The sequence below is a fragment of the Micropterus dolomieu genome, linkage group LG12, assembly GCF_021292245.1.
Source record: "Micropterus dolomieu isolate WLL.071019.BEF.003 ecotype Adirondacks linkage group LG12, ASM2129224v1, whole genome shotgun sequence".
Classification (NCBI taxonomy): domain Eukaryota; kingdom Metazoa; phylum Chordata; class Actinopteri; order Centrarchiformes; family Centrarchidae; genus Micropterus; species Micropterus dolomieu.
In genome coordinates, this window is record NC_060161.1 from 3,164,726 (window position 1) to 3,180,634 (window position 15,909).

The following is a 15,909-nucleotide window of genomic DNA, read 5'->3' on the forward strand; positions in this document are numbered from 1 at the left end:
TCTAGTGTATGCGGTCCAATGCAGTGAGGAATGCACAGACCTGTATATTGGGGAGACTAAACAACCACTACACAAACGCATGGCTCAACACAGGAGGGCCAACTCCTCAGGTCAAGACTCTGCAGTCTACTTACATCTGAAGGACAGAGGACACTCGTTTGAGGACCACCAGGTGCACATTTTAGACAGAGAAGATGGATGGTTTGAAAGAGGTGTCAAGGAAACATCTACACCAGGGTCGAGAAGCCGTCATTGAACAGGGGAGGGGGTCTATGCCACCACTTATCCCCCACTTACAATGCTGTCCTTTCATCACTTCCCAGGAAACTCAACAAACGTAACCTATTGGCCTCAGGTGAAGATACCAACGATGGTCGTTCAGTCTCGGCCACAGGTAGTCTCAACGACTGTAACGACTGTCGTCACAGCAACAAGGAACACTAACGAACCAGCGGTATCGATGACCCGGGATAACGACCCCACTGAGGTTAAATAGCTGAGTTTCCCTGCCAGTCAGTCAGAACTGAAGAAGTCCTTTGGATGAGGGACGAAACGTCTTCCAGTATCTTCAACCAAGTCCACTTGCCCTTCATTTTAACCTTCGTTGGATAACTATGACCTGGATGACTGAGAATCTTCAGAGACAAGATAGATTATAATGCACCTGCATATCTTCTAATACACCTGGAATGCAATTGTAACACTACATTTTATGAAAATAAACTAAAATACAACAGTTATCATACAATATTTTCAAAACATACCAGGCGAATGTCCATATTTTGCTTTAAATGTTGGTTTAAATGTTGGCTTTTATTGGGAGTTATCTTTAAAACATTATTTATGTCCATTCAACCACGTTCCAAATAACATAACATTGAAATATTGATAAAAACAGTGAATATTCATCAACATTCCCGTCACCAAAAGCACCCCCATGCTTTACAGGCGTGTAGTACGGAACCTCCCACAGTGATGGTCCGGTCAATCGCTCCGGCTTGAGCAGACCTTTCATTCGGATGTCTATATAGCTCCTACAGGTCGGCCACCAGATCGCGAAAAAGAACGTGTGCTCCAAAGCAGCACTTCTCCCGCTCTGCAGAAAAATGCAGAGCGGAGAAGCAGAGAAGGCAGGCGCAGCTCCCAGGTATTGTGCAATAATCAAGATGGCGCCAGGAGATTTTTTTTAGCAACAAATAAGCTGTTTTTTAGACTGAAAACGGCGAAAACGGCAAAAGTAAGTCAGCGTTTTTAGATCACGTGCTGCCTCCGGTACCGGGGACATTGGTGTTCAACAGGTACACATTCAATTAGTACTTTGCTGCATTTGATTGGCTGACTAGATGTGAACCATTTTATCAGACTATTCTCAAAACTCTGCACAGACCTTAACTTGTAGTAATAACATAATACGTAAGATTATTGGCTTCATCTGTCTGTTAAAGTGACAACTTTTTGTAAAATTGTAGACTGTGGAGTCTTTTATGTTAATGTTTCTCAGGGTTTATTCTGACATGAGACTGCCTTAAATGAAAGCAACACTACATATGTAACACGCGTGTGAAAAATGTATTACAGTGATTTTAATTGTGCATTAAAACTGTCTTAACCTTCAGCTGCTGTACTCTTTATTAATCTGACTACATCCAATTTAATGAAATGTTACTAGGTCTGATCCAGTGAGATTGTCTTTTAAAGTGACTCAGGCGCTTATTCAGACATTAGACCAATATGTAAAACTACCATCACATTTACAAAAAGAGGTACATGTCTAAAAGGGGCTGTATAACACTGACAAACCGACATTTTACCCGTGCACAAACTGCAGCCGGAGGCCTTGGTCGGGTCCTCTCTGTCTCTTCAGAGATCCAACCTGGAGTTTCTTCTCTCTGCTCTGCTGTCGCAACTGAGGCAGGTCCTCCTTATACACCTGCAGAAACACACACAGAAACATTCATTTCCCACCCATAAAAAAAACTAAATGGCCGTTTCATAATTCAAAAACTGCTAAAAGTCAACATAAAAATGATGAATCTTAGCTCGGCATCAGACAAAAAACCATGGGGTTGAAAGGGTTTAACATTTGGGAAGCAGGAATAGGATTTGGAAATTTCACTGCAAATCGCCTGCTAGATTATTATTTCTTGTTTTGACCTGGTTATCAGAAAGGTTAGAGGTTGAAACAGCAGCAGCAGCTCATGGGGGCAATAAAAACACTTAGCGCCTGAATGCTGCAATTTTGTGTACAAATTCGTACTCCTTCAGAGTCAGTCAAATTTGAACACACACACACGATACATACACATATTTATAGATTCAGTGTGACTAGCCGAGGATTTCATTATCATTGATGTCCATGGTGAACAAATGTGCATAAATCCACTTACAAATCATAGAAAAAAAAGGCATTATAACGTGACAGAGCGTGCTTGAGGATCATCACGTTTCTTAAGTATCAAAGTAATCCAGTGATAAGTGAGTCTGTACATCCATTGGTACCCTGCAAAAAGGAGCTGCTAACAGCTAATTCGGCATACTTTTAATGAGGACAATGTACCAAAATGTAATAAACCCTACATCAGAACAAAATCCTCAATACATACCTTCAACGTGACGGCATGACAACTAATGTCCACACATTTCTCTGCTTCTCTTTATTGGTTAGAGAACGGATCTGAACACAGTCTGCAGTGTTTTTGCGCTCAGCAGAGAAAACGCCTGCTCATTTTTCATACAAATAATTCTATTGAGGGTGAGTTGGCGTGTTTTTCAGCCGTCTGAGAGTTTCACAGGGAGAGACTTTGCTCCCAGGAGGTTTTAGGACTGGCAGCGCTCCACTTTCATGCTGCTTTCCATTTACAAAACTGCATATTTCTGGAGCGTCATGGTGGATCAGCGCTGTGAGTTACAGACCATTTCACTGGGAGTGGAAAAAAGACTCCCTGTTTTGGCAACAAATCTTCCTGTTTTCTGTTAACTATCTAAATGAAAAATTATAAAAATATAATTTAAAAATTCATATTTTCTTCTTCCTCCCAGGTGGGTGTGAGACAAACATTGATGGCTGGAGACGTCTTACTCAAAACGTCCTCTCTCTCAACCTTTTAACTTTCTTGTCATCAATCTTAAGATTGGGAGTTTGTTCCAGATATATGGAGCATTATAAACACATATATCCGTCTTCTTTGAAGCGCTTCAGAGTTGGTGTGAGTTAAACATTAATTATAAGAGTATTTTATTTACAACAGAAACAGTGTATACAGTCATGTCAGCGGCTCCGTGATTCTGTATTATACTAACGTCCGCATGCAAGCATACTCACAATGACCATGCTAACACGCTGACGTTCTTTAGGTATAATATTTTCAATGTTCCCTATCTTAGTTTAGCATGTTGGCATGCAAACATTTATACAGCTAAGACTGATGGGATGTCATGTCACTTGGAACATGAATAAAAGTATTAGATAAAGTCAAATTTTGACCTTATGGTGGCGCTGGATGAAAAGTCAGAGGGACAGTAAAGTAACTGAATTCATTTTGAGGTTAACATGAATGTCTGAACCAAAGTTCATGGCAGTCCATCCAGTAGATGTTGAGATATTTCAGTGAAAATGTGTAAAATGTAGGGCCCTCAAAAATCATGGGATGGCCAAAGTCATTAGGCTTCATCTTCTGGGCACCATGAAGATCTGTCCAAAATGTCACGCCCTTTAATCCAGTAGGTTTCAAGACGTGTAATTAAATGGCAAAAATGTCAACTTCATGTTGGCACTAGTGGAAATGTCATTGGATCAATGTCATAGGATTTATCGTCTGGGAAACATTTTCTGGCAATTCATCAAATACTGTATATGTGAGATATTTCAGCCTGGACCAAAGCGGTGAAACATTGCTACCAACAGAAACAGAGTGAAAATAAAGGCGGAAGATTGCAGAAATGAAGGGAAACACAAGGACAAAAAAATAGGGCAAGAAGAAACTGGAGAGAAGATCCAGGCAGGAAGAATGGTAAGAAAGAGGGGAGAAGGAAATCTAGGAAATAAAGGAAGGACGGAAGGCAGGCCAGGGAAAAGGGAAGTAATAATAATCCATGTTTTCCTGCTCTTTCCAATTAAACTCTGGAGCTACAGATAAATATAAACACACATGCAGTCTCTCTCTTTGTCTCTCTCACACACACACACAGACACTTTGAGCTCTATCTCCAAACTGCACATTGTCACGACACTGGCGGCGCCCGGCAAACAGCAGTTACAGGGACGTCTGCCAGGCAGCGGCTGGTATCGGAGATAAGGCGTGTTTTAGGATCGCCATGGCAACAGCACAGAGCACTGCTGCCCTGTGGCTGGTGGGAATACGAACGAGGAGCCTCCATTAAAACACACTCAGCTGTAAAAACATTCAGACCAAAGCTGCTCTGTGAAACCACTTTGGAGCAGCTGAGGGTTCAGTGCGTCGCTCAGGGACTGTGGAAACAACCCAGACGGCCGCAACTTACCTGTCTGTCGTAGTTGATCTGTGTTTCCTGCTCGATATCGGAGTCGAGCTCCGGGACATCCGACACGTCGCTGTCCGACTCCTCCCCGTTGGAGTCTCCATGACTGTCTACAGAGGAGACGCAGAAAGACAAACGTGCTCTGTTTAACTCAACTGTCATCTAAACCAGAGCTTTTCAAAGCAGGAGGCTCAGTGAATGGAAGTGAAAAAATATTCCATCAGTTATCAAAAAGGAGCTCACATGCCTAAACAGCCTAAATGTGTGTGATCTGGTTAAACAGTTCAGAGATACAGTGAGTTTACTCTCTTTTCCAGAGTCAGACTAAAACTAATAAATGCCTTAGGACAGACCTTTTTTGTGTCGGCTATTCGGTGAAGTCTGAATATACTGTATGTTAAACAGTTTGTTAAATGGCTACGGGATCAAATAGCATGATAACAATCCCAGGAATCCATGAAATCGAGCAAAACTAAGCAACTAAACTGGGAGGAAGGGTTAGCCTTTTTCCAAGCTTTGTCTGAGGGGGGGCCCACAGTCTCAGACTTTGAAAACACCTGATCTAAACCCCTGATTTGGTGAATGGGGCGATCTATGTTAAACCCCATTATGAACCTCTAGAACCACGTAGGTCTCTAGAGGTAAATCTCACAAGGATTTCTGAAACTTAAAGAAAAAGAAAATTGGGAACCATCTGCAGTACCTTTGTAACTCTTGACTCTGAAGCGTCAATAAAAGTGAGCCATTTTCCAATTATGAAAACCTCTGAAGCCTTGAGAAAACCTGAAATCACATCCATAACACATGGGAACTGCCACATGACAACTAAGGGCTACTCAAGAAACTTTGGAACCACTTTTGGGACCACTGGGACTTTCACAAAGACCCCCAAATGCTACTCCACAAACTTTAGAGTAGGCCCCAATATGAGCCTACTTTAAAGTTTCATGATATCTGCTACAGTCTACTCAAGACAACTTGGAACCACTGATGGGACCCGTGTCACTCTCATGAACACCTCTACAGCCTACAAAAAAAGGGAGCGTAAACCCTGATGAGACCCATGGACCAATTCACAAAAGGTTACCCCCAAAAACTCTGGACCACTTCCAGGACACCTAAAACTCCCACTTAGATACTCAAAGCCTACTTAAAATCATGTGTCCACTTCAAAGACACGCAGAGAACCCCTAAAGAATACTAAAGAAAACCTGGAACCAAATTGAGAAGAACTGTTTGCTTCTCCTGTATTGTAAAGTACTCTTACTCTATTTTGTTCTTCACTGTAACAAGATTTTATACACAACTCTACCTTGTTTCCCTACCTTGTATGTTGATATCCAGTCCTCCGTTCATGACCGACTCTGGTAGAAACCTCCACTGGAAGAGGGCGTGGTCTGCCCCACCTGTGGTCAGCACCCACTGCAGGTCATGTGACCAGCGGACGTTGGTCACATGGGCTGAGTGACCAATGTACTTCTTGAATTTGGCTCCTTGAAGAAAACAAGATGGCTCCCGGTTAACCACAGAGAGAGAAAGTATAAAAGACACAAAAAAGAAAGAAAGAAAGATAGAGACCTTTCCTCAGACAGGGGAAGCGGTAGAGCTTAACCAGGCCGAGGCCGTCTCCGGTAACGAGCACGGCAGCAGCGTTATTGGCGTCCACAGCGTTGATCTCAGTTAGATTAGAGTATTTAGGCCAGATGCCGCTGACTTCTGAGCCCAGGACGCCACTCCAGGATGCCCAGCACTGACCTTTCACCTCCTCCTTACTGACAACTGGCTTCCCCACTGCAGGAGAAATGGCAGCTCTCAAAGAAATACCATGCATTAGCATGCACCGGTTTATCTCTCTGTAGATGCTAACGATAACAAAACAGCCTATTTGCACATTTATATCAATAAAAATCACTTGAAAGAGACGGAAGAGAGAAATAGAAATGTGTGGATGGTGCAGATTTTAATTGTTCAAGCTGAAATGTGTTCTGAATCCAGTCGCAGAGCTGGTTTCTTTTGTTGGACGTTTTGTGAATGAAATCTTGTGTGGAGACAATGATAGTTTATTACATCAGCACCACACACACAGTCTCCTGCAGTCTTGTTTTATTCTTCCTTCCTTCCTTCCTTTGAATGTCCTTCAATCGTTCTCTTTCTTTTCCTTTTCTGTCCTGACATTTAAAATCATTAATGTTTTTTTACTTATTTAAAAATACCATTCATCTCTCTGGGGTAGACCCAGAATACGCTGGGGAGATGATATATCTCATCAGGAACACCTAGGAAGAGCTGGAAAATGTTGCTGTGGAGAAGGACATCAGGACTAACTTGCATAGCCTGCTGCTACCGCCGCTACCCAGCAACAGATAAGTGGCAGAAAATCAATGGATGGATGGATTTTTTCCTGCAAAAGCCAATTAATGAATTTATATTGCATACGACTTACAAGTCATCCTCAGCACTCGTCCATTAATTATAGTTTATTTCTGTTTACGATTTTTTTAATAATTGATTCTGTATTAATGTATATTATCTGCTATGTAGCAGAAGGGAGTTACAAAACACAATTTCACTCTATAACTTGTTATATTGTCATAATAAACCTACCTACCTACAATATGCAATTATAAATAATTCATTTACCTGTCTTTAAAGTAGGTAATGCAGCAGGTAACCCAGTGTAATTTTATGTTGTTGATATCAACCTCGCTGTTTACTATTCACTCGCCTGCTTACTGCTAATGCTACCACAACATTTCCCACAAGTCTTCACCTGGATGTACAAAGGGATGGATTATATTGTGAAGCAGCCACAGTGTATTTGTCAGTAATGTTGGCACTGACCGTGATCGTTCATCAAAAGGCGTCGACAAAGCAAGATAACATGTTCATTTCTGTCAGCGGATGACTTATAAATGTGTTGGGGAGTAATGGAAAAGTCAGCAGCAGCCACATTCGATGGAGAGCCGCAGGCGACAGGCTGCAAACCTCCAACTCGTCAGCAACATAAGCATCCCCTTTCACTGTGTGGAAAAGTACTGGTGCAGCGTGCAGCATGAAATCAGATGGAGGATGCTCTGCGCATGATGGTAAAACTATTGACCGAATTCTCTATTAAAACAGCAAATACAATTTAGCTGCAGAAGGAGTGTTTGCTGCCCTCAGAACTTGTCGTCACCACAGTAACCAGAGGGATCGCCAACCAGGACACGAAAGGATTTCAACATTTCCATAAGTCCGTCTTAAAATATCTGATGTCACAGTCAGCCTCGTCCCTCCGTCTGCTTCTTTTCTGTCTTTTCACATCACTGTGTCAGGTGTGTGTGTTTGTCGCCTCCTTTCTCAGGTACACTGGAGAAATACGAGTAGGGTAACATGAGGTAAGACGCCCCCCCACGGAAATTCTAACTAAAAACATAAAATGTCACAATTTTTATTTCTCAACATTTCTTCTGGCTGCCCCTCGTCTCACCGAACTAAAAATGTTCTGTTTCATCACAATTTTTTAAGTAATTTGATAAACGCCATTCACTTAAAATAGTTAAAATAAGCTCTCAATTTTTGTTATTATGTTCAATTTATATATAAATATGTATATTTACATAAAGGGGAGTCTTAAGATAAGTTATAACATATAAGTAGTAAAATGCTAAATTAGTATGTTTGGGGTAAGACGGATTTTTTTCAGGTCCACTCTCGGACATCATGCCCAACTGATATTTAGAAACTCTCTGGAATTTCTTTAAATATTGACAAGAAGGGACCTACAAGTGTGTGAGGCTGGAGCTGGGATATAAACGACTCACTAAAGGCAGGAGTGCACTCGAAACAAACTTTCATTGTCAGGACTGTCTAGTTAATTTCAACGCATTTGTGATGCGGTTGGCTTTATTTCATTTTAATATTTAAAAACATATGATAATGTCACGAGGCCCCGGCTTGGTGAGTTTGGTGTGTTTTTGTTTGTCTGTCTCTGCTTGGCTCTCCCTCTCTGCCACAGAAAACCACCGTCAAGCCTCAGCAAGCCGCCAGCCAGAAAGCTCTCTGTTCCGCCCGCAGCCTGGTCATTCCCCCTTTCCCAGTCCGCCAGCTGCAACCTCGGGTTTCCCCTTTCCCAGGATCAGGAAGGGAGCCTCTCCCTCAAACCCCTAACTTCCCCGCTAAACCTCTTTTGAATAAACTGTCTTTTACTTAGATCTGTGTTTGGGTCTGACAGATACTATGTTTCTTCTTGGTAAAAACATATAACTTCCAGTGATCCACATTATTCTTTAGGCACATGGGCTGCTCTCACGGCACAATATTAAAATATAAATCTCATAAGCTTAAAACATTTCTTGTAAAATTGCGACTTCATCTCATAACATTAAGACTTTTCCTTCAAATTAACAACATTTTGTGAGAATAATTAATTTTACTAATATTCTTATTAAAACGTAGTTTCTGAATGAGTTAATGCCTTTAAGTACAGCATTGTAATTGTACTCTGACATCAGGTATCATCATATACTGTAAAGACTCACTAGGCATTCGGTAGAAGAGGCGTTCTCCAGCTCCGTCGTTGGTCTGCAGGATTTTGCCGTCCAGAGACCAGTCTAGGTGTGTGATGAAACTGGAGGATTTGCTGCACTCTCCCACCTGCAGACAGACAGAGGAAATGATCAGTCAGACTGTGAGAGTTTCTATACATAGATAGTTCATCTAAATCGTCCATCTTTACCTTTTTGAATCTCTGGGCGACAGCGTAGATGTCCACAAGTCCGTCGTTGGAGCCGACAGCGAGGTACGCTCCATCCGGAGAAAACTTCATCTCGTGGATCACCTCCTTCCTGTCTTTGATGTGAACCACCTCGGTCATGTCTCTAAAACAGACAGAGAGAAAAACACCCGGTTCATTCCACCTTACAACAAAGCCGTATTAGATTCAATTCAATTTGTTTGTCTCAGAAAACTGTTGAATTGTTAGTGTGTGTGTCACCTGACTCTCAGCACAGTGAAGGATCCGTCCTTCATGCCCAGGGCCAGCTGGTATCCGTCCACACTGAACGCCACGCTGCGCACCGCCTCCTCCATGTTACAGCGGGCGATGAGTGCGTGATCCACCAGACTCCACAACCTGATACACACACACAGTCAGATTTAAGCCTAGCTACACAATTAATTAATAAATCCTTGTTAACTTTACCATAGCCTGACCTTTTAAGAACCTGTAAAGAGAAAGTTATTGAGTCTGCCCTGTTTTCCATTGTGCTCTACACACCAAGTGGACATTTTCACAAAAATCTAAAAGTAGCTCCTGACTGGCCGACTTAGAGGAGAAAAAGTGACGACCTGATTTTAAAACTCCTAAGTTTTTTGTCTAAGAGTAAGCAGGGACAAAAACATGGGGGCTGCCTTAGTTCGGGTGTGTTGCTTAAGGTAGCGATGGCACATGAAATGCAATCCAGGTAGTTCATCTCTAGACTTATCAGACGCCAACACACTGCACAACAGTTTGTAATACAGGGTTTTACAGCTATTTTATCATTGGCCAGCGATTCGTGAGGACAATACTGAATTGTGTGCTTGCATTGTGTGTACTTGATTGGCTAATTGCAGAGCTTTGCAGGATGACATTGGATTGTGAGAGCGCAGTCGGTTTGAATCTGACCTAATTTTTGTCTTTTTGGTGGTATAAGTCTGTTAAAAATCAGAGGACCAGTCCAGAGGAATCCTGAGTCTCAGTGAGTCAGCTGCTGCAGATAATGAGCCTTGCTGACTCAGCGTTTTGAAACATGAATGGTGATATCATCCGTGACAACATGGTCAACTCAGCCTCTTCTCTTGGCTCTCAGTTCCTCAGTAAAAGTTGCTTTCAGCAGCTTTGTGAACAGGTTTGAAGAAGAAACGTAGCTGGAGCCTTTAGCGCAATTTAGGAGAACTCCTAGTGGTAAAATATGTCTCCAGAACTTTTTGGAGATGCGCCATTAAAAAGACAACACCAGGACAAATGTCGTTATATGTCTGTATCTCTGTCATTATGCGATCTCTTGCTTCATAACAAATTTCCCCGAGTGGGACAATAAAGAAACTTGATCTCGACTTTCAGGCCACCTCTAAAGCAGGTCCAGTAGACTTATATCATTTTGAAATCTGCTAAACGGAAAGCTTGACGAACGAGGCAAAGGGTCAATTAAATAAAATATATATGAAAAAGAAAATGAGGGAACCAACCAGCTGCAGGAGCGGCATGAAGTGCGTTGACAGCAACCATGTCAGCATCTTTTTTTGTCCTTACTGCTGTTGTTTCCATTTTCACCTGTGTGCAGCTGACTGTGTGTGTTTATCTCATTATATAATATGTAATTGGTCTCTGAGGAACCTCCTGCTGCTGACAGAAAACAGCGCGCAGATGCTGGAGATGAGCAGAAGCACAGTAGAAATCAACTCCCTCTGTCATTATCTATCACAGGGACGCTCACGAACAAGGCGATTCCTCCAGTGAAGCGGGTAGAGTCCACCTGTTGCAGCCTGTGGTTGTACTGGGAGCCTCCCAGTACATTAATGTGTAAGGAGGTTAAATTGTTGTTCCTGTGCTGACCTGACGGAGCGGTCGTCGCTGCCGGTGACTGCCAGAGGCTTTTTGGGGTGAACGTCCAGCGCCCAGAGCTCACCCTCGCTGTGTCCCTGCATGATCAGCAGCGGCTTGTCCCGATCCCTCACCATCACCTGGACAGACGCGAACAGACACAAGTTAAAACTGAGCCTAAACTTTTCAACATTAATCAGACTGAAACATAACATAATTGCGCCTGTCTCCTAAAACAGGTCCTGGGTTCAACTCCCAGCGGAGCCTTATTGATGCCGAAATCAAGTGATTTGTGTTTAATCATCTTCTGTAGTGTGGACTAGTTCTTCACACCCTGGCTCGCTGTGGCAAACAACAAATATGGCAGAACAGTCCAGCGGTTCAAATTTATGGGGTGGTGATGGAGCAGTGGAAAATAAGACACATGCCTTTGGTGTGAGAGATCTTGGTTCAATACCTCACTGTGACACATCCACTAATGTGTCCCTGAGCAAGACACTTAACCCCTAGTTGCTCCTGAGGCGTGTGATCTCTGACACATACTGTAAGTCAGCTTAATGTAATGTGGTAATTGCATCTTCCAGTACGATGACTGCTGGTAAAATATGTCTTTGTTAAAATCAGCCTAATTTAGATGGCTAGGTTCAGTGTGTAGCTGTAGGTGCGTGTGTACTTAGCTACACTAAAATGAAGCCTCAGCTTTAACCTGCAAGTCTAAATGGTCAACTGGTCTGTAAATAAGAGTACCAGAATTACATGTAGGCCTACAGTACATTTTTCCCACGGGCAGTTCAAAACCAGAATATCTCATATATCACCAATCCTAGCCAGAGCTCACGTTTCTCACTGAACAAGAGGAAGTAGGGAAGTGGTAGCTATATAAGGACGAATGAAAGTGAAGAGGAGGCATTAAAGCTTTTTGTTAAGATGTGTTGAGTGTTAATTATAATTTTAATTTTAATTGAATACCCCTGCTTTAGTCAGTCACTGCACATGGCGGTCATTACTGAAAGCTCTGTCTCTCATGATTATTTTACTAATACATTCTTTACATATGGGCTTTTAGGTTTCATATGAATGTCACTGAATGGTATCTATAAACTTGTATTACTGGTTTTAGTGAGGTAAAGCATGTGAGGAGCCAGAGTTCAACAGGCATTGCTTACTGGACCAAAATAAAACTCTTCTGAAAAATCGTCTCTGCAGGGAGGAACAGCATGAAGCCGGGTGTCTGTTTCCTATCCTTTTTCTCACCTCAAAGATCTCGCTGTCCTGCGTTCCTGCCAGGATTCGGTCGGCTCGCCAGCAGACGCTACGAATAGACAGACCTGGAGGAGGAAGGAGGAGGAGGAGGATTAAATCAGCCGTAAAAAAAAAAACTGTCAAAATCTCTGAAGAAACAACAGAACACCTGTAACAAAAAGCCACAGTAAACAACAGGCTTTAAGATGACAGACCGGAAAAAAGAGAGGAAGAGAAAGAAAGACAGGAGATAGGGAGGTTAAGAAAGAAGAGAGAAAGATGGGGAGAAGAACAGTCTTGGAAAGAAAGAAGAAGAAAGTGATTAAAGGAAAAGAAATAAAAGGTGGTGGAGGAAGAAATTAGTGAGAAAAGATGGTTGAAAGGAAATACTCAGTAAAGGATGAGGAAATGCAGAAAAAGAGTTCGTGGAGAGAGATGAAAAAAGGAGGAAGAAGATTATAATATAGAGCAGCGGATAAAGAAAGAGAGAAACTTGGATTGTTGAGAGGTCAAGAAAAAACTCCAACGGCAGGAAACCAGAGAAAAGGGAGAGGCGGCGTCAGATCGATGAGTATTGATGAGGAGGTTTTTTCTCATTCGACCTCTCAGCTCTCATCAACTCCAGTTAATGAGCAGGAAACGATATTCCCTCTTTTTGTTTCCTCAGACTGCAGTGGAGGGAGAGTAACACAAAGAGGGCATTTCTCTGAGACTTTTAGGTGTTTTTGCACAGAGCCAGGACTGTGGAAAGTAGAAATACCACAGTCTATAAATACTCTGTTAAAAGTAAAAGTCCTGCATTCAAAATCTTACTAAAGCAAAAGACAAAAGTATTAGCAAAATAATGTAAATTATATTATGGGACTAAAATTATTGAGTTATTAATGTGTTCATCAATTCAGTGTAGCAGCCAGTAAAGGTGCTGCTGGGTGGCTTAATCTATAAAAATACACCACCACTTATTAGCTGATTTATATTCTGTTTTAATAATCTAAATCTACAAATTAAATGGCAATTAAATCTATTAAATAATGTAGTGGAGTAAAGGCAGACTGACTCATTGCTAGAGGAAAGATTTTAACGTTTGTCAGAGGAGGAAGTTACACGCACACACTTTTCTCAGTACCTTCCAGCCTCACCGTCAAACTCCTGTTCCCCGGCATCTGAAATTTAATTAGCAGAGCCGTTCAGCAGCGCAGCGCTCGCCTATTAGAGCGTCTGCTGTGGCATGAATCAGCGTGTGATGTTTCCTGTAACTTTGTTAGAAACTCTTCCCTGGAGGTTCATGAGCCAAAGCAACCTGATACCAGAGGAGTTTATGAGGCAAATTGGAAATAATTGGGAAACACTTTTTGCACCGTAAGAATGGCGCAGGAAGGTTTTTCTGAAATGTCATCTCAGAAGTGTTTATAGCAGCCAGAAGGCAGCAGATAGGAAATCCTCACCTTAACAAATCACTTCTAAACCGCCCAGAGGAAAGAACTGGGATAAAAAAAAAGATCATGCCTTCCTCTCATTTCATTTTGACGTCGTTTGACACTGTGCTCCTCAGAGGCTTTCAGGCTCTGAGGAGCCAATGATCTGTCAGCAGTGCGGGAGTGCAGCCAGAAACAAATGACAAATTATACTTTTCTTGTTTCTGACAGTGAATACAGGTATGCATTTCCATGTGAAAGGCTTCAGAAGAGGAATTCAGATATCAGTCATCAAAATTAATCCTTTTTACCCAATAAAAAAAACACACATTTCTTAGTTCATTCAGGCTCTAACAGCAATAGAAACAGAGCTTTTTAAATCTGAGGCTCTACAAAACAGTAGAGATGTTCATTTATGGTAAAAGTAGACTTGTCCATTAAAGCGGATCTCTTTTTATGGACAAAAGCAACATGTAACACAAATAAGGATAATTAAATTTTGTTAAAAGGCCAGAATAATCTTCTGTGAGTTTTTTTAGGTGATTTTTCCAGTTTGTGGCTGTTCAAATCAACTATAAACCCATTTGATTGGTCAGACAACGCATCTTACAAACTAGTTCTTTGCAGCATAAGCCCTTACCTTCTCCACATGGAGCTTGTTTCCATTTCCCTACACCGCAGAAATGTTAAGGGAGGAGAAGAAAATGGCCCCTAAGCCTTAAGCCCTGAACCCTCACAGACTTTACTGACGTCACTCGACAGAGCGCAAGAGGCTGTAAGGGCTCAAAATGCACAAATCTGTCCAACACAATGCCGTTGTCGGAGACCCACCTTCAAAAAAGTTATTAGCAAGCATGTAAGGAGCCTAGCCAATAAGGATGGCTAAGGTAACGTTAGAATACAGCTGTCGAAGTTAGCACGCTGTACATAGCTGGTACTCAGTAGGTGCACTTGAGATGAGTTAGGTGAGCTGCAGGCGACTTTAAACAGCACCGTCAAGTCAGACACAATCTGCCTCCGGTAGGCTTTGTGAGCTTACTGTGAGCTTAGAACAATGATCAGGCAAAAGGTGTTTCACACTTTGTGCAGCCAGAGAAAAGCAACTGCGTGCACCGGTGTTTTGCCGAATTCTGCATGCCTGCGGAGAATTGCACGCACCTCGCGTGTGGTAACGCTCTTACGCTGAGAAAAGAAGTGGAAAGCAAATCTCGGCAGGTAGCCTACAACATCTGTTCTGCAGAATTATGCATCCATCTGTTTAGGACCTTTTCAGACACTTTGCTGTGCTCATTGTTTAAATGTTTAAGTCGTTGCTAAATCTCAAGGAATGCATACTTCTGCTAATTGTAATAAAATATTAACGACTCTAAATGTTCATGAAATATATACATTTATCACCACTGATGAACCCCACAAAGGATTTTATAGTGTTTAAAAGCAGTAGATCTATTTGGAAGTGCATGCAATTCTCACCAGGCATGCAAAATTCGGGATAACACCTGACTCGGCGCCTGCCACTGCTTTGCTCCCGCGAGGTCATGTCATGTCATGGGGATATGGCATCATAATGACATTTTGCAGCGCTGGTAAAAGTCGACTGCACCCCCCACCCACAGTCATTCTGTGGGAAACACTGTATTAATATTAAAAAGCATAAGTGTAAGCAGTAAACATAAAGTACAGCAGAAGCTGATGGGAATTTCATTAATTCGGCAGATGTTTGGCCATAATCCAAAGTACTGGACACATTCAAATGTTGACCTGATGGTGGCGCTACATGCAAAGTCAGAGGATCACTCAAGTCAGTAGGATTCATCCTCTGGGAACCATGAATGTCTGTACAAAAGTTGATGGCAATCCATCAAATATCATTCAAGTCTGGATCAAAGTGGTGGACCAACAGAAACGTGGACCCACAGCACCAGCATGGCTGATAACAGGACAAATCACACCTTCCGTTATGATCCGGCTGAGTGTCTGTGGGCGTGGCACTCCTGGCACTCTTCCCTAAGCTCCAATCGTCTAATCACCGGCGGCTCGTCTACACGACGGCCAATCCATAATCAAGACCTCCAGTATTTCAACACCGGCTCAACACTCCATTCCTCGCCAGATAGTCTGTTCACATCAGTGGTACACACAGCATGGCCTCACCTTGGATACTGTTATTAAGTCACTTGTTTGCTCTGC

General features: G+C 42.2%; 1 protein-coding gene across 1 annotated transcript in view; it reads right to left on the bottom strand.

Annotated features, from left to right (window-relative positions):
- The window catches only part of LOC123980677 (echinoderm microtubule-associated protein-like 6), a 98,341-nt gene that overhangs the window by 37,112 nt on the left and 45,320 nt on the right, over positions 1-15,909 (bottom strand). Inside the window, exons 7-15 of the mRNA XM_046065198.1 lie at positions 12,317-12,390; positions 11,075-11,202; positions 9,473-9,610; positions 9,215-9,356; positions 9,018-9,132; positions 6,076-6,288; positions 5,823-5,990; positions 4,501-4,607; positions 1,812-1,930 (exon numbers count right to left, since the gene is read on the bottom strand). Of these exons, the coding sequence (XP_045921154.1) occupies positions 1,812-1,930; positions 4,501-4,607; positions 5,823-5,990; positions 6,076-6,288; positions 9,018-9,132; positions 9,215-9,356; positions 9,473-9,610; positions 11,075-11,202; positions 12,317-12,390 (1,204 nt within the window). The remainder of the gene's footprint in view (positions 1-1,811; positions 1,931-4,500; positions 4,608-5,822; positions 5,991-6,075; positions 6,289-9,017; positions 9,133-9,214; positions 9,357-9,472; positions 9,611-11,074; positions 11,203-12,316; positions 12,391-15,909) is intronic.